At 37.4% G+C, this 23,412-nt stretch overlaps 1 protein-coding gene across 1 annotated transcript; it reads left to right on the top strand.

The window, feature by feature from the left end:
- Positions 1-3,540: 3,540 nt before the first annotated feature.
- On the top strand, positions 3,541-23,022 carry SHCBP1L (SHC binding and spindle associated 1 like). The gene is made up of 10 exons (XM_079761797.1): positions 3,541-4,156; positions 5,817-5,966; positions 8,678-8,892; positions 9,854-9,940; positions 10,242-10,460; positions 13,691-13,796; positions 16,081-16,234; positions 17,351-17,601; positions 18,418-18,540; positions 19,798-23,022. Exons 1-10 carry the CDS (start codon positions 3,716-3,718, stop codon positions 20,044-20,046), a joined length of 1,995 nt encoding a protein of 664 aa, XP_079617923.1. The 5' UTR covers positions 3,541-3,715; the 3' UTR covers positions 20,047-23,022.
- Positions 23,023-23,412: the final 390 nt, after the last annotated feature.

Here is a 23,412-nt window from a genome sequence, read left to right as displayed (position 1 = left end):
CTTAGAGAAATGTGTCTGAACTTGTCCTTTAGCGAACGCTGTCTGCTTCTGAGTCAGAGGCTGGGGCTGGCAGGACTACAGGAATGCTTCAGGCTCCACCCAGCCCTTTGGGGATGGGGGCCCTTAAACAGCCCAAAAGCTCTCCAGTGCCCTCTTCTGGTAAAACGAGGGGGTACATGCTTCCAAGAGAGCTGGTTCCCCATGCACCCACCATTCATAGTATTTGTTTCAAAGTTAACATCAAAATGTTAAGGAAGAGGGAAAGATTAGTGTCCTAAGAAAGAAAAACTAAAGTATTAGGGAGTAAGTTGCTGATTTGAGTGTCTATTAATATTTATTTGTTCAACTGAGAAAAACCAAAAGGGAAAACAAACACAACTTCTTGGGATGACACCTCTACCAATAAAAATAAAATATAACAATAAAACAATATAACAATAATATATTATAACAATAAAAACCGAATCTCCACCATGCAAAACTTCTAGTATCCCCAAATCCCCAGATGCACTCATTTAATGTTTTTTGACCAATGTGAGCCTTATTTAAATGCTTATCATGTAGGGAAATACGAAAAAAATGTTAGTAGTATTAAGGACTACTCTGTATTTACCTGTGTTCCTTATATCTGAACTGCCCTTTGGGAATGACTGATTGATGGGAAAAACTTTCCTTCCCTTGCAGCTGTCAAAGACTAAGATTTTCCTCTTCACCTCCTTTAGTTCTTTACTCAAATGTCACCTACCCTCCAAAACTCTTCCATCCCTACTCACCCCTTCCCATATATTTTTTTAAATTCATGTGTTGAATTCTTTTTTTTTAAATATATATTTTATTGATTTTTCACAGAGAGGAAGGGAGAGGGACAGAGAGCCAGAAACATCGATGAGAAAGAAACATCGACCAGCTGCCTCCTGCACAACCCCCACTGGGGATGTGCCCGCAACCAAGGTACATGCCCTTGACCGGAATCGAACCTGGGACCCTTCAATCCACAGGCCGATGCTCTATCCACTGAGCCAAACCGGTTTTGGCCCTTCCCATATTTTTTATCATTTTCCTTAGCACCTATCACCATCTAATGTGCTATAAATTTTACTTTTTCAAATTGAGGTGTAATTCATATACCATAAAATTCACCCATTTACAGCATACGATTCAATGGTTTTTAGTTTATTCTCAGAATCGTACAACCATCACTACAGTCAATTGTAGTACATTCTCATCACCCCAGACAGACCTCCTGGGCCCATTAGTAGTCAGTCCACATTTCCCCTCCAATCATTTTCCTAGGCAATCACTAATCTACTTCCTGTCTCTTTAGATTTGACAGTTTTGGACATTTCATGTTAGGTGGGCTTCTGTGACTGATTTCATTCATTTAGCATGTTTTCAAGTTTCTTCCATGTTGTAGCATGTATCAGTACATTTTTAATGGCCATTTAATATTCCATTGTATGAATATACCACATTTCCTTTTCCTTTTTATCAGCTGATGGGCATTTGGATTCTTTCCACTTCTTGGCTATTATAAATAATGCTGCTATAAACATTCAGATGTAAGTTTTTGTGTCTCTTGGGAATTTCACTTTTTAAAAACACATTTACCTGGTATTGTCTGTCTCCCAACCAGAATGCAATCTCAGAGCTTTTTGTGTATTTTGCTACATCCCCAGCCCCTAACACCAGGTCAGCACAAAGCAGGTGCTCAATACATTTTCTGTACTTTGGAAACCTGAATCTTTTGCTGCATGGAATCCCTCAGTTCCTCTTAATTCTGGTCCCAACTTTTCACCTAAAGTCAGATTAGTCATCACCAGGACTAATGGTGATGAGAATAAAATAACAGGAGGAAAGAGAGGTGAATCTCCAGCTCTCTGCTTAAGCATCACTTCTTTTGGAAAGAATGGGACTCTCCCCCCGCTCCCATGTGGATTAAATATATATATGTGTGTGTGTATATATATATATATATATATATATATATATATATATATATAAACATTTTTTATCATGGTCTTTACTAAACACAATAATCTATTGACCATCTGCACCCTTCACTAGGATTATGAAGACAGGAATTTTGTCTTTTATTTTTATAACTTTGGTATCTATGGATTGCCCAGCACATAGCAGATTCCTAACAATTGTTTGCTTTGGGAGGCAGGGGATGGGAGGGGAGTTGTTTTTGAACTTTTGACTAGGACAAGTGGTAGCTATTATTCTGAACCTAAAAATAAAAACCCCACCACGATTTATTTAAAAAAGAAACATTTTGAAGAAATGCTGGAGTAATAGATTTTACTTTTGGTGAGTGAAATATATAGTGAGGTATCACTTTAAACAAAACCCAGAACTCCCGACAAGAGGAAAAACCTTTAGAGTCAAAACATGATGAATGTTGTAATTATTCCCTGAACTCGAGTAACACAATAGTAATGCTAATATTTTCCTAAAAATAAACTCCAAGTTTAACACAGTGTCCTTCCACATGAGCGGGGAGGAAGGCAGGTGTTTTCCCAAGGCTGTGGGAACTGTGAGCCCCAGGGCAACGCTTCCCAGCTAGACAGTAAACAAAAGTTATTCCAATTGGCTCAATGTGAGAATAAAATAACAGAAATCAGTGGTCTCTGTTCTTCTCCAAAATATATTATCGTGAGCAGACTCTTATTGTGAAAGTGTTCATGGTTTGCACACATTAAATTACTCTTTAGCTGGAAATTTGCCTCCGGTTTAACAGTTACATAATATAATCTTTGTGTGTGTGTGAGAGAGAATTTTGAGCAGCACAACAGACACATGAAAATAGACTAACCTATCCTTCTTGGCAGAAAGTGGCTGCCTTGCTTAAAATGTAAAGAAAAATTTATTTTGGGAACCGTGTGAAGAGTTTTGGGGAAACTCTAGGTCGCTGGATTTATCACTAGGGTTTCCTCTAGTAATAACTAGAGGTCTCCATGCACTATGGCCTCCGAGTGTAAACAACTTTTCTTTCAGGTGTGTGGAGTTTCAGGTGGCGCACACATTTGTTAGGTCATGATGACCGGGAGGGTGACTCACAATCACCCAGAAAAGGTAAGAAGACCCTAAGAAATCCTACCTTGGGGTGAGAATTCTGTCACTGGGTGATTCCAAGGAGAGAGGGGTGGGGGCACCGCTCAGAACCGCGCTCTAGAACGCCGCAGGCCTCAGCCCCGCCCCCGCCACAACGCCCCGCCCATAGTCCCGCCCTCCAGCTCTTATAGAACTGTTCCCTCACGCCCCGCCCCTTCACAAAGCCCCGCCCATAACCCGCCCTTCGACACCTATAGGACGGCCCCACACGCCCCGCCTATAGTCCCGCCCTCCAGCTCTTATTGAACGGTTCCCTCACGCCCCGCCCCTTCACAAAGCCCCGCCCATAACCCGCCCTTCGACACCTATAGGACGGCCCCACACGCCCCGCCCCTTATCCCCGCCCTTCCCCCAAAGCCCCGCCCTCCGACACCTATAGAGCGGTCCCCTCACACCCCGCCCCGCCCCCAGGCACTGCCCCTCCACGCCCCTCCCCACAACATCCCTCTCCACTCCAGCACCCCATCCTCAACTCGCGTCGCCGGGACCCCCTCGAGCCCCCGCGCTCGTTGCGGGCTCGGAGGGCGCAGCTCGCCCATTGGCCAGCGCGGCGCAGGCGGGAAAGGTGGCCAACGGCTCCAGCTGGCCCTCGGGTGCAGGTATGGCGTCGGAGTCCAGGACTTCGGTGCCTGAGGACTCGGACCAAACCGTGAACCCCGGCGGGCGCGGCGAGGAGGTTGTCACCGCGCTCAGCCGGGACTTGGCGGCGGCGGAGACCCTGAAGAGCAGCGCGTCCCCGGTGCGATCGGTGGTGGCCTCCTCTCGCCCAGTGAAGGGGAAAGCGGGCCGGGAGGCGGCCCGGCGGCGGCTGCAGCTGCTGCCCGTGTCTCAGGCCGAGGACCCGGGAGAGGTGGCCGCGGAGGAGGAGGAAGAGCCCCTTCCGTCCGTGCCCGAGGAGGAGGAGGAGGAGGCGGCTGCGGCGGCGGAGGAGGAGAGGGCGGAGGCGCAGCCCTTGCCGCCAGTCTGCGTGTCCCCCATGCGGGGCATGTGGCGGGAGGAGAAGGTGGCGCTCTTTTGCGACGAGGTGCTGCGGGGTTGTAAGGTGAGGAAGAGGAGAAAACGGGCCAGAACCCAGCGCAGGACCCTTGGAGGCGGGTTAGCAAGGGAAGTGGGGTCCAGCTCCCAGGGTGGTGGGGTCCAGAGGGCACAAAGAAAACTTGCATTTCAAAAAAGTCAAATTTACTCAGCATTTATAGGGTTTATACCTTATTAGGTGTGCCCGGGCCCTAACCTAAAGGAGTAACTATTAGATTTACGGCAAACTGAAAATTCATCAGTTAAGGAGACAGCTCTGGTAGTGTTTTTTCTTTCTTTTTTCCTAGAGCTTCTAAAAAATGAAGATAAGACTTTATCAATGTCCAGGTATACATCTTGGTTTATTCATTTAATCATTTGTGCACAAACATAAGGATAAGATTCCATTTGGTAGCCTTGAAATTTACACTACACTACAATACTAAAAATGTTTACAGCCTAAGAATGGTTCCCACATGTCGGTTGAGGGTGTGGAAAGATGTTTTGTATAGAATATACACATATGGTACCTGAGAATACTGAATAGAGCAAATATTGTATGTTTCTGCTTGTTAAGCAGAAGAACTTATGTACCAAGATATTTATTGCAGTGATATTTATAAAAATTAAAAATTAGAAACTGCCTTGGCCAGTATGGCTCGGTTGGTTGAGTGTTGTCCCATCGAGGTCGCCAATTCCATTCCCTGTCAGGGCACATGCCTGGGTGTCTGGCTCAATCCCCAGTAGAGGGTGTGCAGGAAGCAGCAGATCCATCTCTCCCTCTCCTTTCCTCTCTAAAATTATATATATAATTTTAAATTATATAAAATTACATATATATAAACTAATTTCCAACTAGGGGGTCAGTAAAGAACTTGTAGCTTCATATGTAATGGAAAACTATGCACATGTAAAAAGTATCTTTTCAAGAACTATAGATATGCTTATGCTATAATGTTAAGTAAAATAAGTCAGGAGAGAAAACGCTGATTCATCTGTATGACGAATATATGCATAGAAAAAAGACTGAAAGGAAATACATTAAATTATCAACAATGGTTATATTCTGGCTGCCAAGATTAGGGGTGATATTTTCTGTATTTTTCAAATTTCTCTGTATCTTGATATTTTATAATTTGAAAAAAATTTTATTTTTAAAAACACTTATAAAACTAGTACAGTATTAATGATCAACTTTAATATTGAGTATTGGAGAAGGGTTATGTTTCTTAAAGGCATTGAAAAACATTAAAAAAAAACCAAAACATTTATATAAATTATTGTCATTAATTAAACATGGTCAAATGACTGAGTTTCATTTTAGCTTAAATTATCATCCTTGAAATAGCTGAATTTAATTTAAAAAATCAAATGGGAAAATATTTATTGAATGTTTAATATACTCATTTGCTATACAGAATTGAGTGCTATTTTAAATTTTTACGAACTGAATATATTTTATATAATTGTCATTACATCATTAAAATTCAGAAAAAAATAACTTTTTACATATAATTATTGTGTTTATATTTTCCATTAAATGTAGATTCAGTTAAAATCTATTATTTCCCAGGTTTTTCATTATTTAAGAGTATATTGATTCTGTTTAAAATAGAAATCAGTAAAAATATATATAAATCTTACATATATATAATTTTACTTAAATATGTACTTTTTTCTTTTGCTAGGCAGAAGATGCTGATGAGGCTATGAGTAACTACCTATCAGAAAAATTAAAGTTGAAAGACAAATGGCTTGGAGTCTGGAAGACTAACCCTGAGTTATTCTTTCTGAAATATGAAGAAGCTTCTATCCCTTTTGTTGGTATACTAGTTGAGGTAAATAATTTTGACCTGATCTTTGTTCTTTTGAGTGAAAATATGATCTTATTAACTTGGAGCTTTGAAATATAAACAGAATTTGGCAAAAATTTACTTATATTTTAAATTTCTAAGCAAATTAGTGTTAAAAGAAGAAGGAATGTTAGCACCATTTACTTATAAACAGTTATCATTAAATATAATCTAATTTACAATACTAGACAGTATTTAGCCTAGTTTTAACTGCTCAAATAATGTAAAAATAATAAATAACCTATTTCTTAAAAATTAGTAATTTAGCCTTTAACAAATTTGGGGCTTTTTCCATCATTTCCCTTCTTCATTTATCTCAATAATGATATTTAGTTAGATTAGGAAAGAAAAAAAATTGGTCAGAAAACTACCATTATAATTTGAAATTTTTTCTTATGAAAAGTACCTTTTAATATAATACATCAACTTTCAAGCCTTCATCTGATAATATTTTGCTTTTCTATGCCTATAGGTTAAATATTGTGGCATATTTGATGTCATATATTTGATTCCCTTAAAGGTCAATTATCCCTGTATGGAAATTAACATTTACAATCACAAATGGTACTCCTGCCTCAGATTAGATATTTCAAATCTGTAGTTTTAATCATGAGAAAAACTGTGTTTGCAACTCACAGCATTGCATACTACCTGAAAACAATGCTGTTCCATGGAAAAGTAAGTTACTGGTTTTTTACAGATAAAGAACACGATCTTTTCAAACAGAGACTACCCTGGCCAAGTTGTGTCAAGGCAGACTAACCGCACCACCAGAGTGCTGTGAGGAACTTTCCCTCCCCGCCCCCCCTCCGCAATGTCAGTGTAGACCACATGGGAAACCTGGACTGCCACCTTGCCAGGAAGGAGAGACTCCGGTCATCCCTGCCAAGGCGGTGTCAGAAAAGGTCTAGTGGAGAATCAGGACTTTCACCCCCCTACTCCCAGTGCTGTCAGGGGAGGCATCGGGGGAGCAGTGATGAGGTGCTCCTCTCTTTCCCAGCCAGAGTGCTGGTACCAGTGGAGGCCTAATGGGGAACCTGAACTCCCACCTCTGAACAGCAGTAACAAAGAACACCCCTTCCCCACCCCAACTGAAGAATCTGGACTTCCATCCCCACTAGGCAGTACCAAAGTGGCAACCCCCTTTTTGTGCCAGGTTTGATGTCAGAAGAGGACTGATGAAAGATTTAAATAAGATCAAGAATCTAATAGCATAGTACTCAAAACGTCCAGGTTTCAATAGAAAATCATTTGTCATCACTTCTAAGAACCAGGGAGATCTTTACTGGAATAAACAATAAGCACGTTCGTGATGATTGCAGATGTTAGAATTTTCTGAAAAGGATTTTAAAGCAGCCATCAAAGTATGCGTCAGTGAGCAATTCTGAATGCACATGAAACAAATGAAATAACCATCTCAGCAAAGAAACAAAGTCTCTGCAAATAAATGAAAGTCACCCTGACTGCTTTTCGAATACAGGCAGTAAGGCATATTCCTTCAGGCATGAAAACTAGAAGATTTTTCTATGAATCAGATCAAAAGAAAAGACCTAAAGATATGGATTTATGGAGTTCCCATGGAAAGAGTCTGGGTAGAACGAAAGAGTAGAAAAAAAGATATTTTCAATTATGTGAGATCTCAAAAGTTATGTCCAATGTACCCCTCAGGAAGTTAATGGATGTTCAGTCAAGGAAATAAATGAAGAAACATGAAGACATCCGATCCAAAATACAGAGAGGCCAACCTGAGAGAGAAGCAAAGGGAATTCCCAGGATGATAGCGAAGAGAGAACAGCTATGTAAGTAGCAGGCCTGAGAGCCAGTTCAGATTGGAACTGGTAGAAGAACTCTGGAAAGGAGTGCTTCAAGAAAATGAAACTGCTATTTCATTTCAAACATAACCTGTTATTTTGAACATATTGAAAGGAGATGTATACAACTCAGGGAATTTGGGGTTAAATTAATGAAAGGCTCACAGAAAACAGCAAAAAACAAAAACAAAACCTACTATTGACTCCTAAGAAACCAAGTTTGTTCAGGAAAGGAAAATGAATCAGCTTACACTGTATGGATCACCTGTGAATGGCATTTTGAATACTAAGCTTTAACAACATTGGTAGCTGGAGGACCAGGAGAGTGTGGGTATATGTGATGGGGATGGGGGAAAATGAAAGAGACTACTAAGCCCAGTCAGCATGGCTCAGTGGTTAAGTGTCGACCTATGAACCAGGAGGTTACGGTTCGATTTCTGGTCAGGGCACATGCTTGGGTTGCAGACTTGATGCCCAGGGGGTGTGCAGGAGGCAGCAGATCAATGATTCTCTCTCATCATTGATGTTTCTTTCTCTCCCTCTTCCTGCTCTGAAATCAATAAAAATATATATTTTTTTAAAAAAGACGATTAAATTGTTATCTTTTATAGTCAGGGGTCAATATATAATGCCAAAAACTGAAACAAAACAAACTGTGAGTGGCAATATAAGGATATTATTTTTTTAAAAAAAGAGGTAAATGTCAAAATAATCAGCTAAAAAATTACAAGTGTTTGTCTCTGAGGAATAAGAATTAGAGGGTGGTGGGAGATTATAAAGAAATTATATTTTTTATAACCTAGTACAGCCATTTGATTTTAAAATATATGATGTATAATACTGATTTAAGAAATCAAAACTAAAATTTTAAAATATTTATTTTAGGCAACTTGTACACCACGCCAGAGCTCCTCATCTTGTTTCAGAGTGACTGTTTCTGTTGCTGAGCCTTTTTCTTCTAATATTGCAAATATTCCAAGGAATTTGGTTAATGAGGTTTTAGAAGAACTAGAGCATAGTGTGCCTCTCTTGGAAGTATACCCTGTTGAAGGACAAGATTCCGATATACATGACATTGCTTTGGCCTTGGAAGTTGTAAGGTATTAGAGCATTTTACTTCTTAAAGTTAAAATTATCATAGCCAACATTTTAGTTTAATATGTAAATTTTGTTCATACAAGCACTTTATGAATATTTATTGATTGAATTTTACTCACTTAATTCAATTTATTTTTAATGAACATATTTTATGTTGTGTACATCTCCTTTCTTAGTTAAAATATTCTCTTTTGAAGTATATGCGGGCAATAAACATTTGCTATTTTCAACTTTGCATTTTACAAAAATTGAATTAAAGAATTCTAGCAATAAGTTATAAGTTCTGTTCATATTTAAACATCTTAAATATATCAGATTTCATTTTTTCACATTTAAGGGCATTACAAATACTCGATGTCATTCACATTATGATTGCTTCTTACAATCTGGTACAATTTGAGAGAAGCCATCCATAAACTTACTATAGATGAGGGCATGTTTCTGTTTTTCTCATGCTTTCCTGCTTTCAATATACAAATTTGATATCTTAAGTATTACTTTTTTGGTGAATAAAATAATAACCCAAATCTATGAAATCTGAAACCTGAAATTTATAATTCCACTTCAAGGAACATTATCTTATCTGTAGTAACCTAAAATAGAATCCAGATAATCAAATTTTTAAAGTTTACCTTTAATAGTAGTTCATTGAAAGGTCCTTTAAAAGTATTTTTCTGCTCTGGCAGTGTGGCTCATTTGGTTGGAGCATCCTCCTGTATACCCAAGGGTGTCTGGTTCAATTCCCTATCAGGGCACATACCTAATACACCAATTGATCTCTCTCTCTCTCTCGCCCCCTTCCTCTCTCTAAAATCAATAAAAAGCATGTCCTTGAGTGAGGAAAAAAAAATTTTTTTTCTTAACAGTTAAAATTCATGTAAAGAATTTTTATATCAGAATGCCTTTTTAATTCTAAATGTGGTACTCACTGTTTTTGATCACTTTCATCTTAATTTATCTTAGGTTTTTTTATGATTTTCTTTGGAGAGACTGGGATGATGAAGAACGTTGTGACAATTATACTGCTTTGATTGAAGAAAGAATTAATTTGTAAGTATACTTAAAAACTTGTTCAGGCCCTAGCTGGCTTGACTCAGTGAATAGAACATCGGCCTGTGGACTGAAGGGTCCAGGGTTTGATTCCAGTCAAGGGCATATGCCTGGGTTGTGGGCTTGATCCCCAGAAGGGGGCAAGCAGGAGGCAGCTGATCAATGATTCTCATCATTGATGTTTCTGTCTCTCCCTCTCCCTTTCTCTCTGAAATCAATAAAAATATTAAAAACAAACCCACACAAACTTGCTCAGCACATTATATAAGATAAGCATTGAAATTATATTGATACTTTTCAGGTGGTGTGATATACAAGATGGAACAATACCTGGTCCTATCGCACAACGTTTCAAAAAAACTTTGGAGAAATATAAAAATAAGCGTGTCGAGCTCATCGAGTATCAGAACAATATTAAAGAGGATCCCTCTGCAGCAGAGGCTGTTGAATGCTGGAAAAAATACTACGAGATAGTAATGCTCTGTGAATTATTGAAAATGTGGGAAGATTTACGCCTCCGGTAATACTTTGCTCTATTTTATTTTATTCTATTTTATTATGTTTTTATTTATTTCAGAGAGAGGAAGGGAGAGGGAAAGAGAGAACCATCAATGATGACATAGAATCACTCTGTCATCCTATATACTCCCTACTGGGGAGCGAGCCCGAAACCTGAGCATGTGCCCTGACCAGTAATCAAACCCGATCTCCTGGTTCATGCGTCGATGCTCAACCACTGAGCCACACTGGCCAGGCAGTTTGCTGTATTTTAAATGGAAACAATTTGGCTGCCTCATAATTTCTGCTTTTATAACCAACGTATGTTGATAAGTTGTTTTTGATGATAAATAAAAAAAATGTAGATTTAATCAGCATCATTCTCCTCTAGAATACTTCCAAATGTGTTTAAATATTTTTACATTGTTATGCAGCAAAATATATTTCTATCTTTTCTTTGTTTTTAAAAGAGGGGAAACAGGGATTCTTGCTCATAGTCCCCAAATTAATAGAAAATCTTGGAGTCAAAGAACTTATATTTCATACAAAATTGTTAAACCACTTTTTGTGTGTTCTACCTTTATTCATTCTTTGCCTTAGGAATTCTGAGCCACATTTTACTTATCCAACTGTGAACTGTGAGCCTAAATCTTTCCTTTTGTATTTTCTCTCAAATTTGACCTGTTTTATAATCACTAAGAATCCCATTCCAGTGCTTATTTTTGATGTTTCCTTGTTATTGGGATTCCTGTGTAACAAAACTTTGGGGATCCTTTGTGTGATTCCTGTGTAACAAAACCTTGGGGTTACTTTGGGAAATCAATATGGATATGATTTTTGAAATCCACTGATCTAGAAATGCAGCTTTAACAAAAGTTGAATTTGAATACAAGTTATCATCACTAGACTTGAGATTCCAAGGGCATAGGGCAACACAGAGTTCTCTCATCTGAAAATTATAATCACAGAGAATCTAATTCTCTGAGTGATGGAGTGAGTTAATCAAACTCTTCCATAGATAACAATTATAAAATCTGGACAAAATTTATTAAAAGTATTCAACTATTTTAAGGCACTATGAAATGACCAAAAGCAGGCAGCAAGCAGAAAAGTTTATCCTTGAAATGTATTTATCCTTGGAATGGGTAAAAAATTGAAATTTGTGGCTTTTGGTCTGAGGGTAATCACTAATTCTCATAGCTCTGGCAGCAAAAAATGCAGTGTGTTTGAAAGTGACAGGACAGAGTTGAGGGCTAGCAGAGCACCTGGAAACTCAGGTGGGGTATCCAGAAAATAAGAGGTACAAAAGGGGATCCACAAATTGAGCATAAACTCTGCCATTTCAAATTCTTGGTTGACCTCTAAACTATGCTAGCATTGGTGAGACAGAGAAATGCTAAAAAAGGAACCTGGAAATTGAGAAAACTAAGCAGAGATGCCAGCTGCTGCGTACCTCAAAGGAGAAAGTTTGCATTCTGGGACCAGGCAAGTTAAAACTGCCTCACGTAGAATACAAGACTAACAATCCTCAGAAAAACAACACAATCCAGAGTTACTTAAATATATTATCCCAAATCTCTAGTTCAACCAAAATTAATAGACATGCAATGAAACCAGAATATTAGCTCATACTCGGGAGAAAAAAGACAGTTAATAGAAACTGATTTTTAGGGGGCCCAGATGTTGGATTTATCAAAGACTTCAAAACAGTTATTATAAATATGTTAGAAGAATTAAAGGGAAACATGATTATAGAATGAGAGGAAAATATGGTGTTAATAAGTACATGGAAAATCTCAACAAGAGGGAAACAGTGTTAAGAGAACCAAGGATCTCCAGATTCAGCTCGGACATGTTACCAATGCTCACAACAAGAAAAAGGATTTTACACAAGTTAACTCACAGTGAACCATAGGCCTACATGGAAAACAAGACTATAAGACTTTTAGAATAAAACAGGCAGAAACCTAGGTGACCTTGGGTTTGGCAATATGTTTTTAGATACAACACTGAGTATGACAGGAATGTTCTATATCTTGATTATTGTGATTGAGTTAAATGTGTGTATACACCTATGAAACCTCATGAAATGATTCATTTAAAATGAGTGTCTGTTGTGTAATTATTCCCTAATAAATTCAATTAAAAATCACTGATATATCCATTTGTTGTTAAAACTAGGATTGTATTACATATGTCCTGAGTATAGGATGCTTTACTCTTTGAGCAACTAGTAATCGGGTATATGGTGCAAAAATGTATGAGTAGTTCTCTTTCTCAATATCTAAACCACTTAAGTAGGTATAAAAATGTTGACTGGGTTTGATTTTGAAATGTTAAATGAAACTTTTGCTTTAAAGGATATTGCTAATATGTTGGAATTCAAATTTTAGTAACTTGCATGGCAAATTCTTAGAACCAGTTTCCTGAAAATTTAAGCTTCACAAAAATATTTGATAGGCAATAAACCTGAAAAATACTGGTACTAAAGCTGCATCCCATTTAGCATCAAGCAACAAAGTGCTACAGAAAACCCAAACATTTACACCTAATGAGATTAATGGCAAATCGACATCTGTTGGAAAAGGAGGGTCCCTTCGGCTGACAGGAATGATAAAAGTTACATTCAAATTTTTTTTCTTTCTCTTGATGACACATAAATGAAATTAAGAGATAGAACACAGGAACTGTAAAGAAAAGGAGAAAGGAAAAAGAACAAAAGTAATTAGAAGTGCTGAGTAGCAAATAATATAAAAACTAAGAGAAAAGCTAGAATTATTCTTCTGAGAGGCAAGAGCCAACTATTTCTATGGAGACCCTATCCTCTGAAATAAAACAAGCTGTTAATTGAACATAGTATCTGAAATTAAACACATCCTACAGCATTCTTATGCCTCAGTATCACAGGCATAACCCACCTCTGCTCTGTGCAGTGGGTTATGATAGCACAATCAGGAAGTGTTTATTTGTATTGAGAAATTGAGGGGAGTGAGCTATTAACTGTAGTGGGTTGCATGCAGATTTCAGATACAAACCATTAAAATGAAAAGATTTGAGTTCAAGGGTTTAAACACTCAGTTATCTAATGAATATTTTAATCATTATTCTCAAGTTGCTCATTGCTCTCAAGGAGCTTAAAATTACTGAAACCTTTTTCTCCAAGATGCTTAGTGCCAAGTTTTTATTTTCTAAGCAAGTGTAGGTTGAATCTTTTTTCATTGTTAATTTAATCATAAATGTTTTTAACTCTAGAGTCCATGGACCTTTTTTTCCAAGAATTCTGAGGCGTAGGAAAGGAAAAAGAGATTTTGGAAAGACTATAACACATATTGTAGCAAAAGTGATGACTACTGACATGGTAAGAAATACACTTCATTCTTACTTGTTCATTTAAGTTTAGCTGTGTATAATCAGAAAAGCAGCACTTTGAAGGTAGGGTTCTTGCCTGACTCAGGAATGCTGTATTTCCCCCATTACATCCAGCTTAGTGAGTGGCATATAGTAAGTACTAAATGAAACAATGTCAACAATTATTTGCCGAGTACTAACCTTTGTTGTCAGGCACTATGCTAGTAGTATAGAAAGGATGGGAAACAAATATGAGAAAGCCTGCATGTGAGGAAGATACAACATTGAACCAGACCCACACATCACACATTGTATAAGTTTGAATGTGGTGGAGATATGAACAAGTAGGCAATTACAACAAATAATGATACATGCTATGATACAGGATGCATATAGGATGAGCACATAAGCCTGAATTAGCAAGTCTGGCAATGCTGGCTGGGAGAAATAACTCAGTTGAAACCTAAATAAAGGAAGACTATAAATTTAAGCAGCCCAAGAGGGGAAAATGTTGTAAGTCTAAAAGTAAATATTTCCATCTCAACCTCAGTAGCATTTCATAGCTCTCTCCTGGAAACATTCTTGTTTGTTGTCTTGTTACTATACTTCCCTGGTTCTCCTTTCTAGATGCTTCCCTCTCCTCCTGTCTGTCCTTTAAATGCCTGGTACTTTTGCTGCATGATATTATCCCTAAGTGATTTAGCTTATCTCTATCTGATCAGTTATATATACTGATAACTGGAAATGTGTCCACTGCCCATTGCTCATCACCACTCTATCTCAAAAGTACTTCAACTCAACTAGCCACAATTAAATACATGACCGTCTTCATTGACTTTATATTCTAGAGTTCCCTGTTCCAGTACCTACCCAGTTGCTAGTTATAATTTTCTGAGTTATCCTATCCCTCTTCACCTCCATGTATCTATCCACTTTGGTGTATACAACATTCTTTCACAGAGTTGCTGCACATCCTCAACCCTCAACGTAAACATCATGTCCAGCCTTTCGCAGCCTTCCAGAGTACATTGAACAGCTGTGTACTATCACAGCACCCTGCCCTTCCCCTTACTGGCACTTTCCCTTATCACTACTGTTGAATACTTTTTGTTGGTATCTATTGAATGTCTGTCTCTTACTAGAATATGAGCTTCTTGAGAGCAAAGGGTATATATTTACCACACATCCCCCACCTCACATCATGCTTGGCATATGGTGCCCAACTGTTTTGGTTAAATAAATGAGTGCATGTCTGACAGAGTACAGTGTGTATGAGAAACAGAGAAGTGATTAAGTAAAAATGAGGCCATCACCCTGGCCAGTGTCCTCAGTGGTCAGAGCATAGGCCTGCACCCTGAAGGATTATGAAATCTATTCCCAGTTAAGGGCATGTACCTGGGTTGCAGACTCAATCCCAGGCCCTGGTCTGGACATGTGTGGGAGGCAACCAGTCAATGTGACTCTCTCACATTGATGTTTCTTTCTCTTTCTCTCTAGCCCCTGCCTCCCTTTCACTCTTTCTAAAATCAAATGGAAAAAAATATTGCAGATTAACCAAAAATTTCGATTTTAAATTTAAAAAAAATGAGGCCATTATGGTGAGTCCTAACCTACTCCTATAAGATATATGAATGATATTGCCATTTCTATTGGAAAAATAGGTATTTTCTGAGTATATTTCCAGCTTCCAAATTTTAAATGTCCTCACTCTAAAAGGTGCTAATAATGAAGCCCTCTACCCTTTCCTACCCCAAGTAAAAATTCCTAGTACTTTTTTTAGTCCTGTGATTTAATATGTAATATTTTGTGGATTTATCAAAATTATAGGGTCAGTTCGAGTTAGAAAACAAATTATATTGGAAAGGTATCTGGTATCATAAAGATCTGGATCTAAAGCTTAGATTTTACTGCTCACTAACTCTACCAGTATGTCCTTGGGCAAACCATTTAAACTGAGTTTCCACTTCCTGAACCTTTTAAAGCGACAATAGTTCACTTCAAAGAACTATTGTGAAGTTTAGGAGGTAACAGGTAAAATTCAAAATATGACTTCTAACACACACTATTTAGTATCTGTAAAATTAGTGGTCATAAAGAAAATCTAATTTTATCACTCCTTTAAATGATGGACTAATACTTTGAGCATTTAACAAACATAATAAATAATAATTCAAGTACTTCCTATACAAGAAAAGTCTTGGGAAAAGCACATTACCAGTAAGTTAACTGATTAAAATGACCTCTCTCAATTTAACCTGTTGTTGAAGGTGTGCTGCTTTATTTCTTCTTTTCAGGTAAAGGACTTATCTTCAGACACATTTCTGCAACAGCATGATGATTTGGATTTGGCTTTGGATAGTTGTTATAGTGGAGATACAGTAGTTATTTTCCCAGGAGAATATCAAGCTGTCAATCTTGCTTTATTGACTGATGACATCATTATAAAGGGTTAGCAGGGCATCCTTTGCATTTTTATAGCAATGTGTACTAGGCAAATTGTATATTGCAAGCATGGTTAATGAAATTATTAGGAATTAGAACACGGATTTCACAAAAATCCCTTATGTGCCTTTTTACAACTAAGATTTTTCTCACCTGTCATGTGTATATTGCCTGTACAGGTGACCTTGTCTGGACATACTGTACCAGAGCAAATCAATGAGATTGCTTTTTCCCCATGCTAATGAAAACCTATTGACAGTATTTTCTATTAGGACCATCTATATTTTTATTAAACTTTCATCTCTCCTCTGCACTTCATATCACTTTTGTGGGAAAGCCCAAATGTAAGGCTATATTAAAGCATATTCAGCATTTTCTTTAAAAGGTTAATTCACATGCAAACTTATTAAAATAGTAGAAAAGCAGAGCATACTAACTTTTCCTTAAGGGTCTGAATAAGTAACTTCATTCTGCCCTTTTATATTGAAGCATGCATATTCCCACTGTCTGGCCAAAAAAAAAGAACAGGTGACTTAAAAGTTGCCTACCTACATAAAATTTTCACTAGATTTTGATGACTGTAATGAGTAGTATTTTGCTGAAAACTACTACTGGATAATAAAGATCATATTTGTAATTTTAAAAATTTGTAGCCTTCTTAAAGATCCAACCCTTATTTTTGGATTGATGTTTAAATTTAAATTGCTTTGACTACTCCAGAGCAAAATTATGGATATGGTTAATCTTATAACCTAATTCAAGAGTCTCTGCCAGTCCTTTTTAATATAATTTATTATAGTTTTAAAAATAGGTTATGGTAAGATACTTTTTGAGGCTTAAACATTTTGTATGTAGAGGATTACTGTTATATAATTTAGTAGTGGAATGAGTATGTTAAAGAAATATCATAGGTATAGATTGATTTTAAACCCAGAATCTAGCATCAAAATGACAAAAGATTACATTATAGGTAAGTATCTAATTTTAATAACTGAATAATCACATATATCATTTATTACAAATATGTGAAAATCTTGGTAATAGCAAGTATTATTGAGTTACAAAGGGCTTTTGACTTTGGGACTACTAATTTAATAATGTCTCTTTGTTCCAATGATTCAGGAGTTGGAAAGAGAGAGGAAATTATGATTACTTCTGAACCTTCTCATGACAGTTTTGTGGTATCCAAAGCTGCTAATGTGAAACTAATGCACCTATCTTTGATACAACAAGGGACAGTGGATGGCATTGTGGTGGTGGAGTCTGGTCACATGACTCTGGAGAACTGTGTATTAAAATGTGAAGGAACAGGAGTGTGTGTTCTTACAGGGGCTTCTTTGACAATTAAGGACAGTGAAATAATCGGTGCCCAGGTATTTCATTTTAAAACTGTTGCTTTCTATGACTATAGATATAACTTTGAATGAGCTTATTATGCAAAGAAAGGGTAACAGTTACTTCATCTTTGAATTATTAAGCTTAGAAGCTGATGAAAATAAACAAAATGAGGACCAATACAAGAGTGTCATAGTATACTTAAGAAAAGTGAACTGCCTAGTCCAAAGTAATGAATTATTACTTTGTGTTGTGTGATTTTTTTAAAATGTAGGAATCAGTGGCTACAAAATAGATTATGAATCAGTTATCTGATAGTTTATTTAAAAAATAATAGTACTCATAAGCTATTAGACATTGCTGTAAGGTATGTGGTTAGTTGTAACTGCTTGAGTCTTCAAGTAACAATCACAAAGATCATTAAATGACTAGAAAACTTAATGAGAAACAAGATTAAAGGAAGCAGAAATCTAAGAGGACTTTTCCATTAAAATGAGTCAATAGACTTTAGCAGCATTATGAGGGATTTAGTAGAGTATATTTAAGTAAATTTTTACAATGGAAAAGAATTGCTTAAAGAAACTTTTGACTCCGTCTAGAGACTTCATTTGAGTGGGAGAGAACCGTAATAGACTACGACTTCAATTCTTTCTAGGCCTAAGATTTTCTTAGCATAGATAGCAGTTTTTTCCATTTTAATAACATATACACAATAAATTGTTGCTTGCACTATTGTGTATTTTCATGTAATTGTGTGTTTAAATTGCTAATATGGGATTACAATTTTGAAATCTAAAGGAAATTTTGGAGAGAAATGTGTTTTACTGACTGTTGTATTTGCTTTGCATTGACAGGGTGCTGGTGTTGAACTGTATCCTGGCAGCACAGCCATTCTGGAAAGGAATGAAATTCATCACTGTAATAACTTCAGAACCAATGACAGTTCAAAAAGCATCTTAGGTGGTGTTAATATGAAGGTATTCTTATATTCCTTAATATAGAATTGTTATGAGAATGATAATTAGAAAGATACATTATTTTTAGGCTTAAGATTTAGTCTAAATATTATTGATTTGGAAAAGAATATATAGTTAATTAAGATATGGCTTAAATGATGGCTGATAGGAAACAATTTTAGTCTTATGATTTAATAATTTTAACTTCAATTTTAGCAAGTAACTTCAAATATGATAAAGTATGTAAGTTTGCTCTTATAAAAATGTTTTAAATCCTTCAGTGAGCGGATGCATAATACATTTAGGAAAGTAAAGCAGCCCTAGCCGGTTTGGCTCAGTGGATAGAGCGTCGGCTTGCGGACTGAAGGGTCCCAGGTTCGATTCCAGCCAAGGGCACATGCCTAGGTTGCAGGCTTGATCCCCAATAGGGGGCGTGCAGGAGGCAGCCGATCAATGATTCTCATCATTGATGTTTCTATCTCTCTATCCCTCTCCCTTCCTCTCTGAAGTCAATAAATATATATTTTTTTTTAAAAAAGGAAAGTAAAGCAAGAGAATAATAAATAATATTAAGAAATATTTTTGCCGAAACCGGTTTGGCTCAGTGGATAGAGCATCGGCCTGCGGACTGAAGGGTCCCAGGTTCGATTCCAGTCAAGGGCATGTACCTTGTTTGCGGGCACATCCCCAGTAGGGGGTGTGCAAGAGGCAGCTGATCGATGTTTCTCTCTCATCAATGTTTCTAGCTCTCTATCCCTCTCTCTTCCTCTCTGTAAAAAATCAATAAAATATATTAAAAAAATATTTTATCTTTCAAACTTTGTAAAATAAAACATTAATGGCAATAATTTATAAGTGAAATACCTTCCCATTCCTATAAATTCTACCTTTCTAGAGCCCTCTCTAGACTTGTGTAGCTAATGAAGTTTTTCCATAGAAATCTAGTTAACGTATCAATTGAAATTTTCATGTTTATCATTTTTTAAATCATTTATTTTCATATCTATCTTATTAAAAGCTTGTAACCCCATCTAGAATCATTTATCTTTACCAATAACTGATAAAAAATAAGTTAAAAACCTCATTTAATATTTCCTCATTAAACATTTTTGTAGTTAATATTACATTAACCCAGTGAGGAAAATAAATTGTTCAAAACTGAGATTCTGTTGTCTAAAGGAAATGTGTACACCCAAGAATAAATTCTAGAGTTTATGACACGTTCATTATTCATATTTATAGAAATTGAAAAACTAGTTTCTTTGAATACTTTCACAGGTTCTTCCTGCACCCAAATTGAAGATGACTAATAATCATATTTACAACAACAATGGCTATGGAGTAAGCATTCTTCCACCAACTGAACAGTTTTTTATTGTAGCAGAAACTTGCAACAAAGGGGCTGCTTCAGGAGACAAAAAAGATGAAAATAGGCTCTCCAAAGTAATGCAAAATCTGAATCTGGAAATGAATGATAATAAAATGGAAGCAAACTTAAAGGGGGATATCAGAATAGCCACAAGTTAAAGCACTGGGTTTATGTTCAAGTTTTATATTTCAGAGAGTTTAATAAATCTCATCTCCCACAGAAATGGTAATTCCAATTAAATTCAACTTATTTAATTAAAAACATTTAAACATGTTAATGTTTTCATTGAATGACTCATTGTAAGATTTTTTTTTTTTAGTCTGGCTGTAGTGGTTCAGGGGTTGAGCATTGACCTATGAACCAGGAGGTTATAGTTCAATTCCCAGTCAGGGCATATGCCAGGGTTGCGGGCAATCCCCAGTATGGGCAGAAGGCAGCCAATTGATGATTCTCTCTCATCACTGATGTTTCTATCTTGCTCCCTCCCTCTTTGAAGTAAATTTAAAAAATATATTTAAGAAAAAGGTATATGGTACCACCATCACTGCTAATTCCAAAAGCAAATGTAGTTTTAAATGTTGCTTTTAATACTTTGTCCAGTAAGAAGCATTGTGTTCTATGTGGAGAATATGTTAATTTTACAGTTAATTCCTGATTCATTCCCAGTTATGTTAGTAACTGGAATAAAATAAGATAGCCCCACTGAATCAGGAATAGGTTCAACTGCAGGAAACTAATTCAAAATGAGAGGTAAACACTATAATGATGTATTTCTCCCTCACATTCAGTAAGTCCAGAGGGATTAGTACAGGGTTAGGAGATACTCCATTTGGCTACTTAGCATAGGGCAGTAGGTATTTAAAGTTTCTTCTATTTTGTTTTACCATCATATGGTGTTTCCATTCAAAAGCACATGGTCCAACATAGCAATGGTTGCCCAAGCCATTATGCCAAAATTCCAGCTAAGCAGAAGGGATAGTGCCTAATAAAGCTGCATACATAGTTCCAACTGCATTCTTCTCTGGATAGAATCTAATATGGCTATACCTAACTGCAAATGAAGGTAGGAAATCTTTGTGTTCTCCAAAAAGGGGGGGGGGGGGTCATTTCTAAGAAGTCTTTTCTACAAAGCAAAACATACTGACTTTAGGATATAAAAGGAAATAAGCACTCAGGCTCAAATACTTAAATGTTTCCTTCCTCAATTTGCTTTTCACTTTGTGTTATCTGTAACCTCCTAGCAAGTGACCCTGAGTTGCCACAGAGACTCTCTTGAGGCCGCGTTGAATAAGGCAGTTGTTGTTCAGTGTTTCGTTGAATAGTCTTTTTTTAAAAAACAAAGTCCTGTTAGCTGGGTGCCATGTAATTCCAGGGATTGCCCATGGAGTTCCTAAACAATCTTTCAATAATGAATATGCTGAGAGTGGGGATCTTCCTTTCCAGGCCTCTTCCTCCACCTCCGTTTTTGGCTTTAGGAAGAGTAGGTCATAGAAAAAAAAAAAAAAACAGGATCTTTTGAGCAAGAGCAGAAAGCAATAGCCTTGTGTGAGCAAACTTGTCACTCATTGGTCATCTGCCTCCTTCCAGTTTCTGCCAACTAATCTTTTCCCAGTCCCACTTTGGAAGTTTTTCCTCTTCTCACATTCCTAAGGCATGCAAAAGCCTAAGATTTTCTAAATTTGATCTTTCATAAATATTTTCTCTCCTTCCTTGACCTTCCCACTACTACTTTTTCCCTCCATTGTAACAAATTACCACAAATTTAGACAGTCAAGCAACACTCATTAACAGTTCCTTAGATTGAGGTCTGACATGGGTCCCGCTGGGCTAAAATCAGTGTTTTGGGGCCGTGTGCCTTTCTGGATGCTCTAAAGGAGAGTGTTTTCTTGCTCATTTGGGGGTTGGTAGAACTCACTTCCCTGCAGTTTTAGGATTGAAATGTTCCCGACAGTTGTCAGCCAAGGGCTGTTCCCAGCCTCCAGTGGGCAACTGCATCCCTTGGATCATGGCCTCCTCCATCTTCAAAGCAGCAACAATGGACTGCATCCCTTTCATGTTTTGAACTTCACCTGCCTCTTCAGTCTCATCTCCCCACCCACTCCTATCTCCCTCTTCCACTTTTAAGAACTTACATGAACCTGGATAATCCAGGATAATTTTCCCAAACTCAAGTTCCTTAATTTTAATCACATCTGTAACATCCCTTGTGAAACCTAAGATGTGGACATCTTGGGTGGTGGTGGTATTATTCTGCCTACCACCTACTTTCACCAATTTTCCAGGTTAAGGTAAGAAAAATCCTAATTCTACTCCTCAAATGGGATTTAAGAAGTTTCCTCCACCAGGACCAGATATCCAATGCATATCTTTTGTACATTTAAAAGAAGTTCTAATTTAGTACCTCAAGGGGAGATGGTTCCGTATTTCTGCTGTCCTTCTCATGTGTGCACACATCTGGCTTTCCCACTATAAATTTCTTAGAATACAGGTACTGGGTCTTAGTAACCATTACTTCCTATGTTGTACTGTGCATTGCCAACTAGTAACTGTCAAATAGTTTTAACAGAATGCACTAATGGGTCTCTGCCTATGCAAAAGACTGAAATGAGATTTATGATCCAGGACTTGAAAGGACATTTCATTACAGTTGCTGGGGATGGAAATGCTAGGATTCTAGAGATGAAGATGACAGATCGAGATTAGGAGTGGCCTTGGTGTGGATGGAATGGTAGTACCTTTTGTAGGGGACGGGGCAGTGGAATGGAGATCTCCTTCATTGCCTTGCCAGCAGCAGCGAGGGCACAGCCTCATTTGAAGTGAAGAATGGAAGCCAAAATGCTAGAACCTCTTTTCAGTTTATGAAATAGAAGCAGTTATTGGTCCTCAGCAGCACAAGGTACAAGAGATGCTATGATTAGCGGAGCAAGTTGAGACACACAAGTCGGGAATTGCATGTATATTATCTTATAAATTTAATGGTTATAACCAGAAAGCAAAAAATTTGTGAACAGAGGTCTTTTTCTGAAGTATTAAAGTGGAAAATGAAAAACCTATTTTAAACTTTCAGTGATTTAACCAAATCAGGCACTACAGGTTCCAAGACTATGAACTACCTTAAATTTTAATTAAAAAATTTTGTTCCATGCCTTTGTGGAGTGTCCATAGCTTCCATCATTTTCTCAGGGGTGCCTCGTAGCTCACAAAAGCTTAAGACATGTTTTCACAACATGTACAAAGGGCAGGAGCTTTCATTGATAAGGCCTTAAGTGCAGTGTGGCTGGTGGGTGGAACGGAGTGTAGAGTAGGAGTAGGGGTAAAGTGTTTAGCCCTGACCCTGAAGGAACCCGTGATGTAAGGCAGGAACAGGAGGGGTGATAATAGATTTGTACGGGATGTTTACTCCAGCTGAGTGTGGAGAATGCACTGCAGACAGGACTGCAGGCAGCAAAGATCAGTTAAGAGGGTGTTGCATCATTGTACACCCAAATTAATATCCAGAATAGAATAGTCTGTTGCTTTATAAA

This window comes from Cnephaeus nilssonii, assembly GCF_951640355.1.
Source record: "Cnephaeus nilssonii genome assembly, chromosome: 21".
Taxonomy (NCBI): domain Eukaryota; kingdom Metazoa; phylum Chordata; class Mammalia; order Chiroptera; family Vespertilionidae; genus Cnephaeus; species Cnephaeus nilssonii.
The sequence above is the reverse complement of the archived record's forward strand: the minus strand, read 5'-3'. Positions and strand labels throughout refer to the sequence as shown.

Excerpts from the sequence above, each read along its gene's own strand:
- SHCBP1L (XM_079761797.1), top strand. The coding sequence starts at position 3,716 with ATGGCGTCGGAGTCCAGGACTTCGGTGCCTGAGGACTCGGACCAAACC. Across the intron at positions 16,235-17,350 it reads TGATGACATCATTATAAAGG|GAGTTGGAAAGAGAGAGGAA; the intron begins GTTAGCAGGGCA and ends CCAATGATTCAG. Across the intron at positions 17,602-18,417 it reads GTGAAATAATCGGTGCCCAG|GGTGCTGGTGTTGAACTGTA; the intron begins GTATTTCATTTT and ends TTGCATTGACAG.